Genomic DNA, 25,000 nt, shown 5'->3' on the forward strand with positions numbered 1-25,000 from the left:
AGGATCCGTTGAAGCGTTTCGGAGTTATAACCTCATAAAGGGACAGTGGTCAGAATTGTAAAAATTGGCCCGGTCATTAACGTGCAAACCACCCTTGGGGGTAAAGGGGTTAAGGTTAGGGGTGTGGGGGGGTTAGTGTTGGAGGTAGAATTGAGGGGTTTCCACTGTTTAGGCACATCAGGGGTCTCCAAACGCAACATGGCGCCACCATTGATTCCAGCCAATCTCGTATTCAAAAAGTCAAATGGTGCTCCCTCAATTCCGAGCCCCGACGTGTGCCCAAACAGTGGTTTACCCCTACATATGGGGTACCAGCATACTCAGGACAAACTGCGCAACAATTCCTGGGGTCCAATTTATCCTGTTACCCTTGTGAAAATAAAAAAATGCTTGCTAAAACATCATTTTTGAGGAAAGAAAAATGATTTTTTATTTTCACGGCTCTGCGTTGTAAACGTCTGTGAAGCACTTGGGGGTTCAAAGTGCTCACCACACATCTAGATAAGTTCCTTTCGGGGTCTAGTTTCTAAAATGGGGTCACTTGTGGGGGGTTTCTACTGTTTAGCCACATCAGGGGCTCTGCAAACGCAACGTGACGCCCGCAGAGCATTCCATCAAAGTCTGCATTTCAAAACGTCACTACTTCAATTCCGAGCCCCGGCATGTGCCCAAACAGTAGTTTACCCCCACATATGGGGTATCACCGTACTCCGGAGAAACTGGAAAACAAATATTGGGGTCAAATTTCTCCTGTTACCCTTGGGAAAATTAAAAAATTCTGGGCTAAATAATTATTTTTGAGGAAAGAAAACGTATTTATTATTTTCACGGCTCTGCATTATAAACTTCTGTGAAGCACTTGGGGGTTCAAAGTGCTCACCACACATCTAGATAAGTTCCTTTCGGGGTCTAGTTTCCAAAATGGGGTCACTTGTGGGGGGTTTCTACTGTTAAGCCACATCAGGGGCTCTGCAAACGCAACGTGACGCCCACAGAGCATTCCATCAAAGTCTGCATTTCAAAACGTCACTACTTCACTTCCGAGCCCCGGCATGTGCCCAAACAGTTTACCCCCACATATGGGGTATCAGCGTACTCAGGAGAAACTGGACAACAACTTTTAGGGTCAAATTTCTCCTGTTACCCTTGGGAAAATAAAAAATTGCAGGCTAAAAGATCATTTTTGAGAAAATAATTTTTTATTTTTATTTTCATGGCTCTGCGTTATAAACTTCTGTGAAGCACTTGGGGGTTCAAAGTCCTCACCACACATCTAGATTAGTTCCTTTGGGGGTCTAGTTTCCAAAATGGGGTCATTTCTGGGGGATCTCCAATGTTTAGGCACACAGGGGCTCTCCAAACGCGACATGGTGTCTGCTAACAATTGGAGCTAATTTTCCAATTAAAAAGCCAAATGGCGTGCCTTCCCTTCCGAGCCCTGCGCCTAAACAGTGGTTTACCCCCACATATGGGGTATCAGCGTACTCAGGAGAAATTGGACCCAAAATGTTGTTGTCCAGTTTGTCCTATTACCCTTGGCAAAATAGGAAATTCCAGGCTAAAAAATCATTTTTGAGGAAAGAAAATTTTTTTATTATTTTCATGGCTCTGCGTTATAAACTTCTGTGAAGCACCTGGGGGTTTAAAGTGCTCAATATGCATCTAGATAAGTTCCTTGGGGGGTCTAGTTTCCAAAATGGGGTCACTTGTGGGGGATCTCCAATGTTTAGGCACACAGGGGCTCTCCAAACGCGACATGGTGTCCGCTAACAATTGGAGCTAATTTTCCATTCAAAAAGTCAAATGGCACGCCTTCCCTTCCGAGCCCTGCCGTGTGCCCAAACAGTGGTTTACCCCCCCCATGTGAGGTATTGGTGTACTCAGGAGAAATTGCCCAACAAATTTTAGGATCCATTTTATCCTGTTTCCCATGTGAAAATGAAAAAATTGAGGCTAAAAGAATTTTTTTGTGAAAAAAAAAGTACTTTTTCATTTTTACGGATCAATTTGTGAAGCACCTGGGGGTTCAAAGTGCTCACTATGCATCTAGATAAGTTCCTTGGGGCATCTAGTTTCCAAAATGGGGTCACTTGTGGGGGAGCTCCAATTTTTAGGCACACGGGGGCTCTCCAAACGTGACATGGTGTCCGCTAAAGAGTGGAGCCATTTTTTTATTCAAAAAGTCAAATGGCGCTCCTTCCCTTCCAAGCCCTGCCGTGCGCCCAAACAGTGGTTTACCCCAACATATGAGGTATCAGCGTACTCAGGACAAATTGGACAACAACTTTCGTGGTTCAGTTTCTCCTTTTACCATTGGGAAAATAAAAAAAATTGTTGCTAAAAGATAATTTTTGTGACTAAAAAGTTAAATGTTCATTTTTTCCTTCCATGTTGCTTCTGCTGCTGTGAAGCACCTGAAGGGTTAATAAACTTCTTGAATGTGGTTTTGAGTACCTTGAGGGGTGCAGTTTTTAGAATGGTGTCACTTTTGGGTATTTTCAGCCATATAGACCCCTCAAACTGACTTCAAATGTGAGGTGGTCCCTAAAAAAATGGTTTTGTAAATTTCGTTGTAAAAATGAGAAATCGCTGGTCAAATTTTAACCCTTATAACTTCTAGCAAAAAAAAATTTTGTTTCCAAAATTGTGCTGATGTAAAGTATACATGTGGGAAATGTTATTTATTAACTATTTTGTGTCACATAACTCTCTGGTTTAACAATAAAAATTCAAAATGTGAAAATTGCAAAATTTTCGCCAAATTTCCGTTTTTATCACAAATAAACGCAGATTTTATTGACCTAAATTTACCACTAACATGAAGCCCAATATGTCATGAAAAAACAGTCTCAGAACCGCTAGGATCCGTTGAAGCGTTCCTGAGTTATTACCTCATAAAGGGACACTGGTCAGAATTACAAAAAACGGCAAGGTCTTTAAGGTCAAAATAGGCTGGGTCATGAAGGGGTTAAGGTACCTTAAAATTAAGTTTGTGTTCAAAAATTTTCTTTGTACATTTTTTTGAGAGAGTCGAACTGGGGACTATTTGGCGGGAGTTTTGAAAAGTTTGCATTTCATAGTTATTAGTTTTATGTTAAGTAAAAATTTTTTTTGCAACTGATTATGTGTAGTCTCTTTTATTACATCCCTATGAAGGTCACTGATCACTTTTAGAGCACTGAAATTGCAAACATTAGATATTATAGGTATTTTTCCAGCAGGCACCTGACAGGCACATTGTATGTGAACTCGTTAGTCCGAATATTGTATGTGACGGAGGGTTAAGTGTTCCCTTTATTTTTTGAGCAGTGTAGTAAGAAGAATGTGAAGATCTATGGGCCAGACCCAGATCTCCCTTAGTATCTACAGTACCTCCAGAGCTTATTTTCAATGAAAGGGGACAGTTCTACTCCACCCAATGGCTGAACAACACAATCATCATCTGCCAGTAAAGATCTAAGGCACAGCTGCTGAGTCCACATCAAACAACACCCCACATATGACATAGCTTACAAAATAGAAAATTTTATTTTGGCTAAAGCACCATTTTAAATAGGACAAAAATGTAATTTATAAAATGGAGAAAAAAAATTTCCAATAAATTGTTGCTATAGCCCTAAATATTTCATTTTTATAGGAAACATACCGGTATATTCAACACTACAGATTTGCAACAAAAATTAACTAAATGATTACCCAAGTATTGATAGTATTTTAATTCCAACTAATTCAATTCATTCAAGAGCCTTTTGATAAACAACATTTTTACTACTTTCAAGGACTGTTCCTGAGCCTTGTTAATGGACATTGCAAATGCCAGTCGAAATGGAAACTGGAGGAGTTTAAAATCAAAAGGCAAATCAGATGGAATGAGTGTAATTCTTGGAATGAAAACATCCTCTACTTTGGCACATCCTGTCAAAATGGTTGCTTCAATTACATGTGTTAACAGGTTCTTAATCAAGAGTATTGTTCCATTACACAGCTTTGGTGGATCTAAATTTCTCGACAGCAGAATAGGTGCTCCAAGTTTTAGAAAGATTTTATGTGGGCTGTGTATCTAATCCTATCCTATGTGATACTGTCTGCTTGAGCAGTGTATCTAATCCTATCCTGTGTGATATTGACTGCTGCGCTGTGTATCTAATCCTATCCTGTGTGTTACTGTCTGCTGAGCTGTGTATCTAATCCTATCCTATGTGATACTGTCTCCTGAACTGTGTATCTATTCCTATCCTGTGTGTTACGGTCTCCTGAGCTGTATATCTAATCCTATCCTGTGTGATACTGTCTGAGTGGGCGGAACTATGTGGAGTGGGCGTGGCTTGATACCCACACACAGAGATATAGATATATTAGGAGGTATAGATCCCACAATTTGTTGGGACAATTTTTTCCAAAACGTGGCAATACTTCACGTGGTGAAACTACTATTTGAGAACACAACAGGGCTATTTCACTTTTCGATTGCCAACTGGGCTGGAATACACTGTGGGAACAATATTATATTGCAAAGCCCCTAAGGTGTCAAAATAGCAGAAACCTGTAAAAGACACCCCATTTTGCAAATTACATCCATAAAGGAATTAATCTAGGAGTGTGGTAAATATCATGAACTCAAAATTTTAAACAGTGGTGTGTGAAAAAAAAAGTCTGCACAATTTGTTGCGCAATTTCCCTTGAATAAGGTGCTACCCCATATGTGGCGAAACAGAATTGGTTGAGCATATGGCAAGGGAAGGGCAGAAGCACTATTAGACATTTGGAGTGGAGTTTTGGCTGGAAAAGGTTGTGGAAATCAAGTCACATTTCCAGAACTTCCAAGGAGCCAAAATAGCAGAAACCCACCAGAAAGCGCTTCATAGAAATTTATAATAATAATACTGTAATAATAATAAAAATACACATTTGGTATTACGAAGTTCAGAAACACCCTATCAATATATAAAAAAGTAATCCGATAGGTAAATGGCGTAATGAGAAAAAAAAAATCAAAATTCCAGAATTAGGTTTTTTTGGTCGCCACAACATTGCATCAAAATGCGATAACGGGCAATCAAAAGATCTTATCTACACCAAAATGGTATCAATAAACACGTCAGCTTGGCACGCAAAAAATAAGCCCTCACCCAGCCCCAGATCACGAAAAATGAAAACACTATGGTCTCTAAAAATGGCAACTTGAAATTTTCCGGAATGATGTGATAGTGTTTGATCGCAGCATTTTGGGAGTGACGGTGCCAGGAGTGGTCTGTGACCGCTCCTAGCACCTAGTGCGGGGTGTCAGCTGTCAGAATCAGCTGACACCTGGTGGCGATCGTCAGCGCACCCCCTTAGTGCCAGAGCGATCACGATTACATAATATTCCGTCTATGGACAAATTGGCTCAGGTCACATGGACGGAATATTACGTCCAATGTCAGAAATGGGTTAATATGTGTATGAGGTGACTGTAATCCAAAAATGAGAATAAAACAGAAGAAAACTTACCAGATTATGAGCTACAGTTGATGAACAGGACAGAGAATCTTCAACATCTGCTGGCAAGAGGGAGACCGTCTCACGAGGAACAACTGATAGAAGGCCACTCTTTCTTGTAAAAAAAACGGTCAGATCTGCACAGGACCCAGCTCCAATAATGTCATCTTCTGTAAAGAATAAAAATATATTGAAATCTATTGAACAAAATATAAATAGTGGTAACAGCATACCAACCAGTCTAGAGGCAAGCAGCATCTCTGAACATCCTGACAGGTTATCTAGACAATAAGTCACATGGCAATCCCTATACAAGTCACCTAAAAAATCTTAGTACAACAGGCGATTAGGCCAAGTTTCACTACCAAATTTGTGGTGTGGTTCACACATTGTATATTTGTAGTGAGCAATTTACAGTCCAAGACAAGTAAATGGGCTCTTCAAAATCCCATTCATATGTTGTGGTCGAGAGGAGGAAGAGAGCAAATCTCAAATCTCCAGCATGCTTATTGCAGGATCTCTTGCAACGTGCACTTTATTTTTTTCACCAGTGTGGTTTCAAACCTTTTCACAAAAAAAAGCTAACAATTACTTTTCAAATAAACATCGAAGTGTATTTCCTGCAGAAATGAATTTGCATTGCTTTCCAAGAGTTTTTGAAGCAGATTTTGAAGAGTATTATTGAAGCTTTGGATTGCTTTATATCCCTTCAAGAGGTAGGCCTCACTAGTCAAGTATTTCTCACAAACTTACCACTACTTTAGTCCAGAAAATGGCTGCTAGTGGATCAGCAGGTGACCAGACCGGGCCATCAGCCTCCTCCAATTGATAAACACCTCACAAGGGAAAGCTGCTTTTCTATTGGAGGAGGCTGAAAGACAGGACTGTTCACATGTCCCTCCACCAGCAGCCATTTTATGGCTAGAATAGCTGATCCGTTTGTGAGAAAAGCTGCATGAACAAAAGAAAGTGACCAAACTCTTTAAAGAGGAATTCTCATGTTATTGAATTTCTTTACTTAGACAGTATGAAAATAAACAAGTTTGCAAATGACTTGCTTTTTCTATCTGCTGACATTCTCCTACAATGAAAGCTATTATCTTTCATGGCATACAGCTGGATTCCATGGACCTCAGCCCGAGAATGCGCAGCAGCTACATTCCGTGAGAGGAGTTAACCAACATCCCTGTAAGCTCTCTCCAGCCGATTGACTTCTACAAAGCAGCTAGCTGCTCAACTTCCCTTACCTCTCAGCTAATGACAGAGCTACTGATATCAGTCCTGCATAATCACGCCTGGATCCAACCATGTTTCCTGAGTAGTTCTCCTATTCAAGGCTCTCTGTATCCAGAGTTGCATGCTCGTTCAAATACTGAAAATTATTGATGAAGCTGTCTATTTTTCTCGTACATGGAAAAAACTGACGCCCGAAAAAGCCTTACAGGGACTGCCAGGAAAGAATGACATAAAATTAAGGCACTTGGTCCTTCATGGCGAGGCTAATCATTTAAGCACATCTTGCCCCTGCTTGGTTTCCACCCATCTCCGCCCTTTTCTGGCTCTATGAAGCCAGAGCTGTCAAAGAATAGGGTGAGTGAAGATTGAAGGAAAACAAGCAGGTGGGAAGATGTATTTAAATGATTGGCCCTACCGTGAATCATCGATCAGCGGTACTTGTTTTGAAATCTCATCCTGTGCTGACAGAGTCCCTTTAATATATTGAAGCAGGATGAACCTCCCAAATGGAAGTGTCAAGGAGGAGCACATAACCCCAAAGCAACCATGTAAGGAGACTGCATAGCTCTGAGCTGCTAAACAGACAACTTGAGAATACCCCTTTAAATTATGCAGTTTGTTTTCATTTATGCAATTTTGTTTTTTTTTCCTCCTTTTAACCCCTTCATGACCCAGCCCATTTTGACCTTAAAGACCTTGCCGTTTTTTGCAATTCTGACCAGTGTCCCTTTATGAGGTAATAACTCAGGAACGCTTCAACGGATCCTAGCGGTTCTGAGATTGTTTTTTTCGTGACATATTGGGCTTCATGTTAGTGGTAAATTTAGGTCAATAAATTCTGCGTTTATTTGTGATAAAAACGGAAATTTGGCGAAAATTTTGAAAATTTCGCAATTTTCACATTTTGAATTTTTATTCTGTTAACCCTGCTGTTCTGTTGGTCAAAAATGACCGACTTTGAACTTCAATATTCTTTAAAATATTCAAGATGCGGCTCTGAAACCCGTGGCCGACCGACCCATCCTCATTTAAGTCAATCAACCACAAGTTTCAGAACCGCATCTTGAACACCCCAAAAAATACCAAAGTTCAAAATAGGTCTCCCCAGACCGAACAGAACAGCAGGGTTAAACCAGAGAGTTATGTGACACAAAATAGTTAATAAATAACATTTCCCACATGTTTACTTTACATCAGCACAATTTTGGAAACAAAATTTTTTTTTGCTAGGAAGTTATAAGGGTTAAAATTTGACCAGCGATTTCTCATTTTTACAACGAAATTTACAAAACCATTTTTTTTAGGGACCACCTCACATTTGAAGTCAGTTTGAGGTGTCTATATGGCTGAAAATACCCAAAAGTGACACCATTCTAAAAACTGCACCCCTCAAGGTACTCAAAACCACATTCAAGAAGTTTATTAACCCTTCAGGTGCTTCACAGCAGCAGAAGCAACATGGAAGGAAAAAATGAACATTTAACTTTTTAGTCACAAAAATTATCTTTTAGCAACAATTTTTTTACTTTCCCAATGGTAAAAGGAGAAACTGAACCACGAAAGTTGTTGTCCAATTTGTCCTGAGTACGCTGATACCTCATATGTGGGGGTAAACCACTGTTTGGGCGAACGGCAGGGCTTGGAAGGGAAGGAGCGCCATTTGACTTTTTGAATCAAAAATTGGCTCCACTCTTTAGCGGACACCATGTCACGTTTGGAGAGCCCCCGTGTGCCTAAAAATTGGAGCTACCCCACAAGTGACCCCATTTTGGAAACTAGACGCCCCAAGGAACTTATCTAGATGCATAGTGAGCACTTTAAACCCCCAGGTGCTTCACAAATTGATCTGTAAAAATGAAAAAGTACTTTTTTTTTCACAAAAAAATTATTTTCGCCTCAATTTTTTCATTTTCACATGGGCAATAGGATAAAATGGATCCTAAAATTTGTTGGGCAATTTCTCCCGAGTACGCCGATACCTCATATGTGGGGGTAAACCACTGTTTGGGCACTCGGCAGGGCTCGGAAGGGAAGGCGCGCCATTTGACTTTTTGAATGGAAAATTAGCTCCAATTGTTAGCGGACACCATGTCGCGTTTGGAGAGCCCCTGTGTGCCTAAACATTGGAGATCCCCCACAAGTGACCCCATTTTGGAAACTAGACCCCCCAAGGAACTTATCTAGATGCATATTGAGCACTTTAAACCCCCAGGTGCTTCACAGAAGTTTATAACGCAGAGCCATGAAAATAAAAAATTATTTTTCTTTCCTCAAAAATGATTTTTTTAGCCTGGAATTTCCTATTTTGCCAAGGGTAATAGGAGAAATTGGACCCCAAATGTTGTTGTCAAGTTTGTCCTGAGTACGCTGATACCCCATATGTGGGGGTAAACCACTGTTTGGGCGCACGGCAGGGCTCGGAAGGGAAGGCACGCCATTTGGCTTTTTAAATGGAAAATTAGCTCCAATCATTAGCGGACACCATGTCACGTTTGGAGAGCCCCTGTGTGCCTAAACATTGGAGATCCCCCAGAAATGACCCCATTTTGGAAACTAGTCCACCAAAGGAACTAATCTAGATGTGTGGTGAGGACTTTGAACCCCCAAGTGCTTCACAGAAGTTTATAACGCAGAGCCATGAAAATAAAAAAAAAAATTATTTTCTCAAAAATGATCTTTTAGCCTGCAATTTTTTATTTTCCCAAGGGTATCAGGAGAAATTTGACCCCAAAAGTTGTTGTCCAGTTTCTCCTGAGTACGCTGATACCCCATATGTGGGGGTAAACCACTGTTTGGGCACATGCCGGGGCTCGGAAGTGAAGTAGTGACGTTTTGAAATGCAGACTTTGATGGAATGCTCTGTGGGCGTTACGTTGCGTTTGCAGAGCCCCTGATGTGCCTTAACAGTAGAAACCCCCCCACAAGTGACCCCATTTTGGAAACTAGACCCCGAAAGGAACTTATCTAGATGTGTGGTGAGCACTTTGAACCCCCAAGTGCTTCACAGAAGTTTATAATGCAGAGCCGTGAAAATAATAAATACGTTTTCTTTCCTCAAAAATAATTATTTAGCCCAGAATTTTTTATTTTCCCAAGGGTAACAGGAGAAATTGGACCGCAGTAATTGTTGCGCAGTTTATCCTGAGTATGCTGGTACCCCATATGTGGGGGTAAACCACTGTTTGGGCACACGTCAGGGCTCGGAATTGAGGGAGCACCATTTGACTTTTTGAATACGAGATTGGCTGGAATCAATGGTGGCGCCATGTTGCGTTTGGAGACCCCTGATGTGCCTAAACAGTGGTAACCCCTCAATTCTACCTCCACCACTAACCCCAACACAATCCTAACCCTAATCCCAACTGTATCCATAACCCTAATCACAACCCTAACCACAACCCTAATTCTAACCCTAAGGCTATGTGCCCACGTTGCGGATTCGTGTGAGATTTTTCAGCATCATTTTTTAAAAATCCGCGGGTAAAAGGCACTGCGTTTTACCTGCGGATTTTCCACGGATTTCCAGTGTTTTTTGTGCGCATTTCACCTGCGGATTCCTATTGAGGAACAGGTGTAAAATGCTGCGGAATCCGCACAAAGAATTGACATGCTGCGGAAAATACAACGCAGCGTTTCCGCGCTGTATTTTCCGCCCCATGGGCACAGCGGATTTATTTTCCATATGTTTACATGGTACTGTAAACCTGATGGAACTCTGCTGCGGATCCGCAGCCAAATCCGCACCGTGTGCACATGGCCTAATTCTAAAGGTATGTGCACACGCTGCGGAAAACGCTGCGGATCCGCAGCAGTTTCCCTTGAGTTTACAGTTCAATGTAAACATATGGGAAACAAAAATCGCTGTACACATGCTGCGGAAAAACTGCACGGAAACGCAGCGGTTTACATTCTGCAGCATGTCACTTCTTTGTGCGGATTCCGCAGCGGTTTTACAACTGCTCAAATAGAAAATTGCAGTTGTAAAACCGCAGTGAAATGCGCAGAAAAAACGCGGTAAATCCGCCATAAATCCGCAGCGGTTTAGCACTGCGGATTTATCAAATCCGCAGTGGAAAAATCCGCAGAGGACCAGAATACGTGTGCACATACCGAAACCCTAACCCTAGCCCTAACCCTACCCCTATTCTAACATTAGTGCAAAAAAAATTGCCCCTACCTATGGGGGTGACACAGGGCGGGGGGGGGGGGGGGGGGGGGGGGGGAGAGTCATTTATTATTTTTTTTATTTTGATCACTGAGATATAATCTATCTCAGTGATCAAAATGCACTTTGGAACGAATCTGCCGGCCGGCAGATTCGGCGGGCGCACTGCGCATGCGCCCGCCATTTTGGAAGATGGCGGCGCCCGGGGAGAAGACAGACGGACCCCGGCAGAATCGGTAAGCATGATGGGGTGGGGGGGGGGGGTGAATCTGAGCGCGGGAGGGGTGGAACGGAGCACGGGGGGGGGGGGTGAATCTGAGCGCGGGAGGGGTGGAACGGAGCACGGGGGGGTGGATCGGAGCACGGGGGGTGGACCGGAGCACGGGGGGGTGGACCGGAGCACGGGGGGGTGGATCGGAGCACGGGGGGGGTGGATCGGAGCACGGGGGGTGGATCGGAGTGCAGGGGGGGTGATTGGAGCACGGGGGGAGCGGACACGAGCACGGGGGGAGCCGGAGCAGTGTACCGGACAGATCGGGGGGCTGGGGGGGCGATCGGTGGGGTGGGGGCACATTAGTGTTTCCAGCCATGGCCGATGATATTGCAGCATCGGCCATGGCTGGATTGTAATATTTCACCAGTTATAATAGGTGAAATATTACAAATCACTGATTGGCTGTTGAAAGTGAAACTGCCAATCAGAGCGATCGTAGCCACGGGGGGGGGGGGGGGGGGGGGGGTGAAGCCACCCCCCCTGGGCTAAACTACCACTCCCCCTGTTAACCAGTTAACCCTTTCACCCGATCTGCAGGGACGCGATCTTTCCATGACGCCACATAGGCGTCATGGGTCGGATTGGCACCGACTTTCATGACGCCTACGTGGCGTCAAAGGTCGGGAAGGGGTTAAAAGTGGACTAAGTTTTACATATTTTTGTTGACATAGCCATATGCGTGTTTGTTTTTTGCAGAACGAGTTCGTTATAGTTTTGAATGACTCACATAACTTAAATTCCAAGTGATGTGAAATGGTGAGAAAAAGCAAAAATCATTTTTTTGGGTTTTGTTTGCCTCCTAAGGCTACGTTCACACTAGCGTTGCGCCGCCCTGCGTCGGCGACGCAACGCGCGACGCACGGAAAAACGCGCGCGCGTCGTTTTTTGACCAAAATCGGACGCACAGAAAATGCAACTTGTTGCATTTTCTTGCGTCCGACGCTAGCGTCGGAAACGACGCAAGTGTCGAAAAACGCCACACAAAAAACGCACGCGTCCCCTATGTTAAACATAGGGGCGCGTCGCGGCTGCGTCGCCGGCGCAACAGCGACGCACATTGGCGGAACGCCAATGTGAACGTAGACTAAACCAGGCTTCTGCAATTGAAAATCCACTGTTAGAGTATGTACATACCATATATACTTGAGTATAAGCCGACCAGAGTATAAGCCGACTTCCTCCTAATTTTGCCACAAAAAACTGGGAAAACTTAATGACTCGAGTATAAGCCTAGGGTGGGAAAAGCAGTAGCTACCGGTAAATGTCAAAAGTAAAAATAGATACCAATAAAAGTAAAGTTAATTGAGACATCAGTAGGTTCAGTGTTTTTGAATATCCATATTGAATCAGGAGCCCCATATAATGATCCATAAAGTTTATGATGGCCCCATAAGATGCTCCATATTAAAATATGCCCCATATAATCCTGCATAAAGGTTAATAATGGCCCCATAAGATGCTCCATAGACACATTTGCCCAATATAATGCTGCACAAATGTTGATTATGGCCCCATACACACACTTGCCCCATATAGTGCCGCACAAACGTTGATTATTGCCCCACACAGACACTTGCCCCATATAGTGCTGCACAAACGTTGATTATGGCCCCATACAGACACTTGCCCCATATAGTGCTGCACAAACGTTATTGCCCCATAAGATGCTCCATATAGACACTTGCCCCATTTGCTGTTGCTGCGATAAAAAAATTAAAAATCACATACTCACCTTTCCGTCGCTCAGGCCCCTGGCACTTTCAATATTCACCTGACTTCGTTTCGGCGCCGCTCCATCTTCAGCGTCTTCTGCACTGACGTTCAGGCAGGGGGCACACACTAACCACGTCATCGCGCCCTCTGACCTGAGCGTCACTGCAGAAGACTCTGAAAACGGAGCGGCGCCCGGAACGAGGAGCAGGTGAAAATCGTGCAGCGCTGCGCTCCCCTCCCCGTATACTCACCTGCTCCTGGCGCGGTGCAGTCCCTCCTTGCCCGGCGCCGCAGCTTCTCCCTGTACTGAGCGGTCACCCTTACCGCTCATTACAGTAATGAATATGCGGCTCCACCCCTATGGGAGGTGGAGCCGCAAATTCATTACTGTAATGAGCGGTACAATGTGACCGTTCAGTACAGGAAGAAGCTGGGGCGCCGGGCAGCCAGTGACATGCAGGGACCGCGCCAGGAGCAGGTGAGTATAATTAAGACAGCCCCCGCTCCCCCTCCCGACCCCTGGATATGACTCGAGTATAAGCCGAGAGGGGGACTTTCAGCCTAAAAAAATGGGCTGAAAATCTCGGCGTATACTCTAGTATATACAGTAAGTCTTCTTTTTTCAGGCTGATACCGCCTGAAAAGAAAAATCACTACAATGAACATAGTGCACAGCAATGTAAAATTGACATTGCTGTAAATATGTTCCATGTATTGTCATAGCACGTTGATTCTTTGGGTTGCTTCTGCTTGGAAAGTGCTTGCTATTAAAAGTTTAAGAAAAAAAATATAGAACAGCCAACGAAGATTCTTCTGGAAAAACACCACTGGTGTTTTCATAAGGCTCCTTCGCCATGGAGAACTCTGTGGGTGCGTTGGCATCTGAAAGGTGGAGTGTGAACTTACCCTTAGAGATGGTCACCGGCATTTAAATGGGGTATTGTCAAGTTATTAAATTGCTTAATTTAGTTACAATGAATGACAATAAGCAAATTTGCAATCGACTTGCTTTTTCTATCAGCTGTCACCCTTCTGCTGTTAGCGCTATTTTCCTACATTGTGTACAGGTGGTTTCCCTGAAGCTAGGCCACTAGTGCCTGCCCAGACCCTGGCCAGAGTGCACTGTAATTACATTCCAGTAATAAAAAAGTTGCACTCTGCAGTGCTAAAGCATTTCAATGTGAAATATATGAAAAATGAATAGCAATAAGGCTTCTGGATACTAGGCAAAAATGAGACGCTTAGCACATGATTTGGCCAATTCATGCATGCCCATCAACCAACGACAAGGTGGTCTCAAAACTGATGGGTCCTAACATAGCTAAAGTGAATACCTCTCTAAGACTTAAGTCTGAATTCCTGGATAGATGTTAAAACCTCTCTTCAAAGTCTGATTTTATGGGTAGGCAGGACCCTGCTGCAATTAAAATCCACCACATGCTGGAGGGTGGCGTGCTCAGTCAGAGAGCTGATATACAATGACAAAGACTGACTTGCCCTTCCAAACTAATGTGAACAGCTGCCAAATTGGAGTACCTACCTCCATATATAATAAACAAAAAAGTTGCACTCTGTAGTGCTAAAGTATGTCAATGTGAAATATATGAAATATGAATAGCAATACGGCTTCTGGATACTAGGAAAAAATGAGACGCTTGGCATATAATTTGGCCAATTAATGAGTGCCCATCAACCAACGACAATGTGGTCTCAAAACTGATGGGTCCTAACGTATCTAACGTGAATACCTCTCAAGACTGAAGTCTGAATTCCTAGGTACATTAGTTTGGAAGTGCCAGTCAGTCTTTTTGTCATTGTATATTTGCTTACTGACCGAGGACTCCGCTCTTCAGCATATAGTGGATTTTAATTGCAGCAGAGTCATGCCAACCCATAAAATCAGACTTTGAAGAGGGGTGTTCACATCTACCCCCGAAATATAAAAATAAAAACACACATTTGGTATCGCTGCGTTCAGAAATGCCTGATGAAAATATAAAAAAATAATTAATCCAATTGGTAAATGGTGTAATGAGAAAAAAAAAATCCAAAACATCACAATTATGTTTTTTTGGTCGCCACAACATTGCAATAAAATGCAATAGCGGGAAATCAAAACATAGTTGGAGCACAAAATATAAGCCCTCACCCAGCCCCAGATTATGAAAAATTGAGATGCTACGGGTCTCGTAAAAAATGGCGATTATTGACATTTGGAATTTTTTTCTTGTTTTCCAGTACACTATATGTAACACCAATGGTGATGTTCAAATGTAAAACTCATTCGGCAAAAAACAAGCCCTCACATGGCCATATTGATGGGAAAAATAAATTTATGGCTCTGGGAAGAAGGGGAGCAAAAAACGGAAATGCAAAAACAGAAATACCCCTGGTCCTTAAGGGGATAAGCAGTTCAACAACAACACAAAGCAGGGATTATAAAGCAATGCTGATGCATGTTTTCAATATCATAATGTACACATTTTTTTTAATCAAATCAGGTGACAGATACATTCTAAGGCTGAAGATGCAAGTCCTGCACAGATGTGACATAGAATATAATGTATGCATATGCTACATAAGACATACACTTGAAATTCATAAACTACCTTGTGCTTCAAATGAGATTTTCTCCTGTGGCATAGTGGCTCGCCTCGTCCCCGTGCAGCAGGCAAACACCATATCCTTAGTATATATGCAAGTGAAGTGGCTGGAAAAGCATGGGATCACAACCTGGGCAAACAGCATTTCTTCAGACTAAATTAATAAAACAAAAACAAAAAAAAAAAAACTTATGTTGATTATATTCCATTGTGTACACGAACACCAGTACCGGGTCCGTCCTGGTTGCTATCTAAGGGTAATTTCACACGGAGTTTTTGCTGCGTTTTTTTCTGAAGCAAAAACCTGCTTTCTTGGCAGGAAAGAAGCTGCTGTAAAAATGCATGTTTTGGTGCGTTTTTGTTTGCGTTTCTGGTGCATTTTTTTCATGTGTTTTTGGGGATAACTTGCTTCTTTGTGCATGCTAATAAAGTTGAGTGCCCCCAAAGGAAAAAAAAAACTACTAGAAATACAGTACAGAGCAAAATTTTGGACACACCTTCTCACAAAGATTTTTTTGTATTTTCATGACATGCTTGTATCATGGAAGCAAATCTGAACTTTGGAATCCTGAAAAACGCAGCAAAAAAATGAAGCATGAAAAGGCGCAAAAAAAGCAAGCAAAATATGCTTTTGGTCTGTAGCTTTTGGCTTCATGTTTTGGCTGCAGAAAAAAGAAGCAAAAAAGCAACATATAAACATAGCCTTTAAGGGGTTTTCCTATTTGTTATTTTTTAAGCTGCTTGAGCTTATCCCACTGACAAATGCAGCTTATGGTTTGAAGTTCTATATAACAAAATAAATAAAAAAAAGTGTTCTTTTTTTCAGGCTTCCTGGGTCCAAGGTGGAGTCTTCACTGCTGTTCCCAGTGTTTGTCATTGTATGCAGAATTGACAGCACTGCAGGCGATCAGTGAGCAAAGCAGCTTTTCAAAAATAGATGGTTAAACAGCTGCCGAATTTGTTGATTGGCTGCAGGGCTGACAATGTCAGTGTGTGTGAGGGAGGGAACATGAAGGGTAGGGGTAGTATGGAATTAATATTTTGTACAGGAAGCACTGTCAGGGGCAGTTATTTATTCAGGGCCACATCAAGGGAGTTTTATTTTATTCATGGGACATTAGAATTAATATTTTATTTTTAAGGGCAGAGTGCCAGAATGTGCTACAGAAGACTGCAGAACAGAAAGCTAGAAAAATTAGCTCTGTGCGTGAAATCTCAATATGGTGTCTGAATTAAGAAAAAAAGAGTTGGGAGACAAAAGGGATGGGAATAACATTAATTACACCTATAAAAAAGGTACCTGGAAGTAAATGTCCATTTGTGAGACAAACTACATCTCATCAGGCATGTAGTTCCTGAATGGTCTGCAGTCTAATGATTCCTAGCAACAACTTCCAGTATGTCCTTACCATTGTTAAGGTCATACTGGGAGTTACTGGTTCACGTGATACAGGTGTAAATGGGGCTGACCTGACACTGCAATAAGTTACTGTAAGAAGCTTGGTGCATGTGTCGTGGCTGTGTGACAATCACAGCACATACATGGAGAGCCCGTTACTTGGGCTCTCCATGCATGTGCTGCCACTGTCACACAGCCACGACACATGCAGCTGCAGCGCCGACCAGCCGGCGCAAACCAGGAAGCCAGCTTCCGTCTGCAGCTTATTCGGTAATAAAGCTTATAGCTTGTCGCATAAGAAGGAACCCGAACATTTGCTCAACACTAAATATGAGGAGTATTTGGTTTATTTTCTGCTCAAAACTCTTCAAACTGATCTTCTTTTGGAGCAGAAACTCTCAAAACCCAAATATACAAAAACTTGGTTCTGGTGATGAATTAATGTACCAAGGGAAGTTCTGGTGATGTATTTATGCAAGTACCCTGTATTGAAGAAGCTGAAAAAGTCCTGGATGGAAGTAATGTGTCACCGAGGTGGCTAGCCTCGGTGTTGTAGGTCTTGGAAATTAAGGCTCCGGAATTGTTAAGTTGCTGAGAAGGTTTACAAATAGATTGAGATTTTTGGGTCCTGGTTTTAGGAGGAACTGGCAGCTCCCATACTTCCATTTCAGTTTTCGATGGGACCATTTACCTCAGTGATGTCTGTGAGTGGGAGGTGGAAAGATTGTTAGCAGTGGACAGACTGCTTCATCAGGCTTGTTCTCTATCAAATGAGTGGAAACTATCTACCCGTACTATCAGCCCTGAGAAAGGACTATGGTAGTTATTTTGTTTTGAAGATTGTAGTTGAAGAAAAGCTGTGTACTTTGGTTTTGAAAGTTTAATCTTCTTGCATTAACTATAATCTTTTTTCCCACATAAACAGTGTCCCTGTGTGTGCCGTTGTCAGAGAATGAGTTCCCCTTACAACACATTTAAATTTTTCGGCACTCCTTGGGATTGGTTCAATATACCGTAACAATGTGGCCCTTAGAAGAAGAAAAAGTTGCGCACCCCTGGTACAACACCTTTAGGGTATGTGCACACGTCAGGATTATTTCCTGACAAAATCCTGAGAATTCTGCCAGAAATCGGCGTCTTTTTTCGCGTGAATTTCTCGCGGAATTTGCGCGTTTTTTGCGTGGATTTTGCGCGGATTTTTTGCGTTTTTTTTTTAATTTCCATGAATGACCTTTTTGATAGCAAATCCGCAAAAAATCCAGAAAAAGAATGAGCATGTCCGGATTTTTTGCAGGATGCGTTTTTTTTGCGGAAAAAAAAGCTAACATCTGCACAAAAAAATGCGGAATGCATTCTAAATGATAGGATGCATAATGTTAGCGTTTTTTTTACAGGATTTATAGCGTTTTTATGGCGAAAATCCGCAAAAAAAAAAACGCTAAAAATCCTGACGTCTGCACATACCCTTAAAGGGAATCAGTCACGTCATTTTAAGTATCTAAACTGCCCCCAGTGCGTTGTTAGTGATGCAATGTGGATCACTAACACCTTTTTTCATTACAAGCGGCGTGGTAAAAATGTCCAAAAAGCACTTTATATAGTTAGATAGTTCCTGCTCATGTAGTTATAGGGGTGTGCTTCATTTTCTGTTCAGTCACGGTCATCGCCACCCACTCAAATTTGATGGATTTCTCTGGTTACTCTGTCACTGGAATCCCACGCTTTCTCAGTGTCAAGCGGGTAGCCGAGCTTGTACAGTGCTCGACACTGCACAAGTGTAGCTGGCTCCACGCTACGCGCTTCTCCAAACACTGCCTAAGCGTAGGATTTCAGTGACGCCAGTGAAACCGAGAAAATCAAATTGAGTGGGCAGCGACGCCTGTGACTGAACAGAAAACTAAGCACACCCCTACGATCTAACTATATAAAGTGCTTTTTGGACATCATTACAGCGCCGTTTTTAATTAAAAAAAAAAAAACACAACATGTTGGTGATGCACACTACATTCCTAACGCTGCACTGGAGACACTTTAGATGCTTGAAAGGTCATGACAGGTTCCTTTTAAGCACTGTCCTGATATACTCTGCATGCAAGAATCTCACTTTTCTTTTGAATCTTTCTATAAATTTCTACTACTCACAATATTTCCGATTGTACTTTTTTTCAGCATCCAAAATCAGTTGTTATTCTCAATCGGAACGCTGTCTTTACAGACTGAAATGCTTGACACAGGATCTCTAGGTCGCCATCTCACTATTTCAGATTCACTTTATGATTAATTAATACTATTCATAACTGTTAAAAAAAACACTATAAATGCTATATCTTGCAGCGAATTTCAATGATTGCTCCAAGATTTATTATAGTTTTCTTATATAGTGCCATCACATATCACATTCCACAGCGCATTACATACATTGTGAATCCCATTAGGGACAGTGATCTAAATTCCCTACCAGTATGTGTTTGGAGTGTGGGAAGAAACCGGAGTACCCGACGGAAACCCACGCAAACACGAGAAGAACATACAAACAGCCACTGTGCTACCCACAGGATTATGCGGTTGGGCGATTTTAATGCAGATTTTTATCATATTCTTGACAATTCATCAACATGTGTTGATAAATTAAAGAAGTTGTCCACTACTATAACTTTTTTTTTTTTTTTTCATAAATCTTGCTATTATGTGCCACTGAAAAAATCCACTGTTTATTTGAGCAATATTACCTTTTATCTTCAGTTTCATCTTCAGTTTCGGATCCAGCTCTCATGGGGTTAATCGACAACTTCCTTTCTCCTGACTTATTGTGCTCTAATACTACAAGTTCCATGATGCATTGCACTGGCTTCTAAGCCCGAACCTAGCACACCCACTCCAAAACACACCCAAACCCCTCCCTCCTCTATCTTTAAAAAGATTTGTGATGTCATTTCTGTCCAACCTCTTTTACATTTGTCCAACCCACATTCCATTACACACAGATAGATAGATAGACAGATAGATATATAAGATAGATAGAGATAGATCTATATATCTATTTCCAAACATATGTCCATATCAATGTTTCTAAACCCCTTCACCCCTGCAGCTTTTTTCGTTTATCGCTCCCCTTCTTTCCAGAGCCACAATTTTTCCGTCAATATGGCCATGTGAGGGCTTGTCTTTTGCAGGACAAGTTGTACTTTTGAACGACATCATTGGTTTTACCATGTCGTGTAACCCCACACTTGTTTTTTGCTCGGCTTTTTAGCTAGGTTCACTAAATGCGAAGGCTGTGTGCACACGTTGCGGATTTGATTGTAGATCCGCAGCGTTTTTTTGCCACATGGAATTGCATCAAATCCGCAGTGTAGTGCACAACCAATGTAAGTCTATGGGAGCCGCAGACTTCTTGTGCACATGCTGCGGAGAAAGCCACGCCAAAACGCAGCTTTTTTTGGGTGCGTGCGGGGCTGTGCGGGACTGTTCGGGTGTGTGCGGGGGGTCTTTGGGTGTGTGTGTGCAGGCATCATCCGATTGGATGTGGCGTACTTGTAGTCCCATCTGCAGCTAATCCGAATGTAATCCGGACAGTGGATGCTCACCCTACACTATCCATACATCTATCAATAAATATATCTATCCATATATGTATATATCTATCCAGATATATCTATAGATATATGAATAGATAGATGTATGCATCTATAGATTTATCTATATGTAGATCTGTCTATCCATCTCATCTATCATCTATCTGTGTGTGTAATGGAGTGTGCGTTGGACAAATGTAAAAGAGGAGGTTGGACAATAATGACATCACAAATTTTTTTTTTATTGTTCAATAACACATCTTTATTTAGCTTTCAAAAACGCATACAAAAACCGCGCAAAAACCGCACCAAAAACGAATAAAAAAAATGCATCGAAAACGCGCAAAAACCACACCAAAAACTGCATTAAAAAAAAGCAACAAAAAATGCATAAAAAACGCATCAAAAACTGAATCAAAACCATGCAAAAACGCAGCTGCGTTTTCTGCCAGGAGATGCAGATTTTGTGCAAAAAATTATGCACCCAAATCTGCAACGTGTGCACACAACCTAAAGCTATGTGCACACGTTGCGGATTGGGGTGCAGAGTTTTCTGCACAAAATCCGCATCTCCTGGCAGAAGCCAGATTTATTCATAGATATATAATAGCACGGCCTATGTTTCTTTCTGAAGGTTTAATTTATATATAAAAAAAAAAAAAAAGGAAAAAAAATGGCGTGCGCTCCCGCTCTATTTTCTGCGCCAGAGGGGGAAAGCCGATGGCCAGGGGCCAATATTTGTAGCCTGGGAAGCGGGTAATACCCATGGCCCCTTTCCAGGCTATAAATATCAGCCCGCAGCTGTCTGCGTAGCCTTTACTGGCTATTAAAATAGGGCGACTCCCCCCAAAAAATGATGTGGGGTCCTCCTATATTTTACAGCCAGAAAGGCTACACAGACAGCTGCGGGCTGATATTCATAGCCTAGAGAGGGGCCTTGGATATTGCCACCCCCCCCCCCCCGGCTACAAATACCAGCCCGCAGCCGCCCCAGAATGTGAGATGCGCCAATTCCGGCACTTAGCCCCACTCTTCCCACTCCCGAGTAGCGGTGGGATATGGGGTAATAAGGGGTTAATGTCACCTTGCTATTGTAAGGGGACATTAAGCCGGGTTAATAATGGAGAGGTGTCAATAAGACACCTATCCATTATTAATCCTAGAGTAATGAAAGAGTTAAAAAAAATAATAATAAAGACAGTCAGAAAAAAGTATCTTAATATTCTTAATTTCACCAAACTTACCATACTTGATCACCTGCACAGCCCAGCACCGCCAGGAGATCCCAGCGCCGGCCGCAGACCCACCGCGCAGACCTCCTCGCCGCACGTAGATCGGCCGCACATTTTAATACAGCCAGCAGAGAAGACCGCCCCACCCCCAGCACAGCTCTGCAGTCTGATCCCAAAGCCGCCCACAGCCCAGGAGGCTGATCCCAGAGCCGCCCAGGTGGAGGCTGGGTCACGCCTGCTGCTGACGTCACGTCAATTTCCAGAGTCTGGAAATTGACGTGACGTCGTGGAAATTAGCAGTGGCTGCAGTCTGGGGGTCACGTTACCCGGACTCAGCCGCCAGCATAGCGCCATTCACAGGTGAAAACTGCAACATAAGGTATTTAGAAAATTCATTAGGGGTCCCGGGGGGATACATTAGGGGGTTAATTGAAAGTAGTGGACAACCCCTTTAACAGCATATTCTTTAGGTAAATATTCTTAACCTACTTGTAATTAATTTAGTAGATCCCTAGAGAGAACTAGTCACGCACACTAACCCAAAAAGGGAGAAGCAAACGCGAAACGCGCGTTGGGACTCCGTGCTGCATGCCCAGGTCATGCATATTTTGCCTGTTTATTTCATTATGCTGCCATTTTTACCCTCATGCTGCTAGTGTGTATTTATATGTGCTACTTTGTTACCATGCTCTGCTGCCAAATACCTTAGACACTCTGCCCGTGTTAAAATGTTTTATATTTGATATATAGATCTCTTGAAAGTTAAGCACTTTACTATTTAGTACCCCTCCTGAGAACAAACAAGCATTTGAGCTAACTACACTGTGTTCCAAATTATTATGCAAATTATATTTTTCTCAGATTTTCCTAAATGGTCGGTGCAAATGACAGTCAGTCTAATAAAAGTCATCACCAGTTAGATTCTACATCAAATTTTATTGAGGAAACCTCCCAATGATAACAGTAAAATCTCCAAAATAAATAAAAACTAAAAATGCACTGTTCCAAATTATTAGGTAGAGTAGAATTTCTATACATTTGATATGTTTTAAAGAACCGAAAATGGTCATTTGTGGAATTTGCAGCATTAGGAGGTCACATTCACTGAACAAAACAGCTATTTAACTTCAAAACCTCCTAACACGTCAAGTTACATGTTAACATAGGACCCCTTCTTTGATAACACCATCAAAATTCTTGCATCCATTGAACTTGTGAGTTTTTGGAGGGTTTCTGCTTGTATTTCTTTGCATGAAGTCAGAATAGCCTCCCAGAGCCGCTGTTTTGATGTGAACTGCCTCCCACCCTCATAGATCTTGTGCTGGATGATACTCCAAAGGTTCTCTGTACGGTTGAGGTCAGGTGAAGATAGAGGCCACACCATGAGTTTATCTCCTTTTATGCCCATAGCAGCCAATGACTCAGAGACTCATGACTCAATGACTTCTTTGCAGCATGAGATGGTGCATTGTCATGCATGAAGATGATTTTGCTCCTGAAGGCATGTTTCTGCTTTTTAGACCATGGAAGAAAGTTGTGTCAGAAACTCTATTTACTTTACAGAGGTCATTGTCACATCTTCAGGAACCTTAAAAGACCCCACCAGCTGTTTCCCCATGATTCCGGCCCCAAATCATGAGTTCTCTACCTCCTTGCTGACGTCGCAGCCTTGTTGGGACATTGTGGCCTCCGCCAGCCATCCACTACTTCATCCAACTGGACCATCCAGGGTTGCGCGACACATCAATAAACAAGACTGTTTGAAAATTAGTTATCATGTATGTCTGGGCCCACTGCAACAGTTTCTGCTTGTGAACACTGTTTTAGGGGTGGCCGAATAGTAGGTTTATGCACCACAGCAAGCCTTTGAAGGATCCTACACCTTGAGATTCGAGGGACTTCAGAGGCACCAGCAGCTTCAAATATCTTTTTGCTGGTTTGTAATGGCTTTTTAGCAACTGGTCTCTTAATCCGATGAACTTGCCTGGCAGAAACCTTCCTCATTCTGCCTTTATCAGCACAAACATGTCTGTGCTCAGATTCAGCCACAAATCTCTTAACAGTACGATGATCACGCTTAAGTTTTCTGGAAATATCTCAGGTTTTCATCCCTTGACCAAGGCATTGCACTAGTTGATGCTTTTCAGCAGCAGAGAGATCCTTTTTCTTCCCCATGTTACTTAAAAACTGTGGCCTGCTTAATAATGTGGAACATCATTTTTAATTAGTTTTCCTTTAATTAGAATCACCTGGAAAACTAATTATCACGTGTTTAAGATTGATTTCAGTGATCCATTGAGCCCTGACAAACAACAACATCCACGAGTTTATTTGAAAAACAAAAAAATTAAATCTTTATGAAACAAATCCAATTTGCATAATAATTTGGAACACATTGTATTTGTATGCAGCTACATTGGTGACATTTATATTATACGCACTATATTTTTATTATTGGAGGCCTCCCCATGAACAGCGATTTTTGATATGGGAATAACCTTTATCGAATGCATACTAACTAATCACTAATTAGGCTTACTAAGCCTTTCCACCGAGACCCCATACTTCACTCCCTGTGCATGTGGTTAGCTTCCTTATACCTCACTCAGATTAACCTCTGTAGGCAGCTTCTATTATAATCTTGTTAGACCAATTCAATGAGCTTGTATGAATCTCTTGATTTAGTGTAAATATGAAATATACTCCCTGTGGATGCAGTTATTTTTGTACTTGTATTCCCCGTGATTTTAATCATTTTTTCATATTACCGTATAAGTTAAATAAAGATTAAGACTCTTTTTTGCATATTTGGCAGTGGCTTCCTTGCCTTTGTAGGATTGCAACTCATTTAGTAGGTACCTAGAAAGAACTAGTCACTCATAAGGGTACATTTTCTGGTCCGTCACTCATACGCCAGGCTTAATTATATTCTACAACAGTCTTCTACGAATGCAGAAGTAGCCTATCCTAGGACCATTACATTTTCATGGTCTAAGCTACTTTCATTATTGGAATTTCCAAACCAGCTCCATATAATTGAAAACTTGAATCCTCTTCCAGCTGACCGTGCAATTAAGTCAGAAATCCCCTATCAGATTTTTGTTCCCACTCAAAAGTTACTGAACAAGCTGTATCTGGATATAGCTAGCCCATAAGGCAATAGGATTTTCTCACCACTCTGAGAATCTCTTTCATGTTTGAGAAATGGCCGACTTCTGTCTCTGACCAGACACCCTGGACTATGCAATCTCTGAGATGTACTCCCCATCCATCTGCGCTCGCATCAGTCGCAATCAAGTCTGTTACCCGGTAAGACCACGGAATT

General features: G+C 42.2%; 1 protein-coding gene across 1 annotated transcript in view; it reads right to left on the bottom strand.

The window, feature by feature from the left end:
* The window catches only part of NUP133 (nucleoporin 133), a 257,731-nt gene that overhangs the window by 156,452 nt on the left and 76,279 nt on the right, over positions 1 to 25,000 (bottom strand). The window contains exons 10-11 of the mRNA XM_069769500.1: positions 15,476 to 15,623; positions 5,491 to 5,648 (exon numbers count right to left, since the gene is read on the bottom strand). Of these exons, the coding sequence (XP_069625601.1) occupies positions 5,491 to 5,648; positions 15,476 to 15,623 (306 nt within the window). The remainder of the gene's footprint in view (positions 1 to 5,490; positions 5,649 to 15,475; positions 15,624 to 25,000) is intronic.

This window comes from Ranitomeya imitator, chromosome 5, assembly GCF_032444005.1.
Source record: "Ranitomeya imitator isolate aRanImi1 chromosome 5, aRanImi1.pri, whole genome shotgun sequence".
Lineage (NCBI taxonomy): Eukaryota > Metazoa > Chordata > Amphibia > Anura > Dendrobatidae > Ranitomeya > Ranitomeya imitator.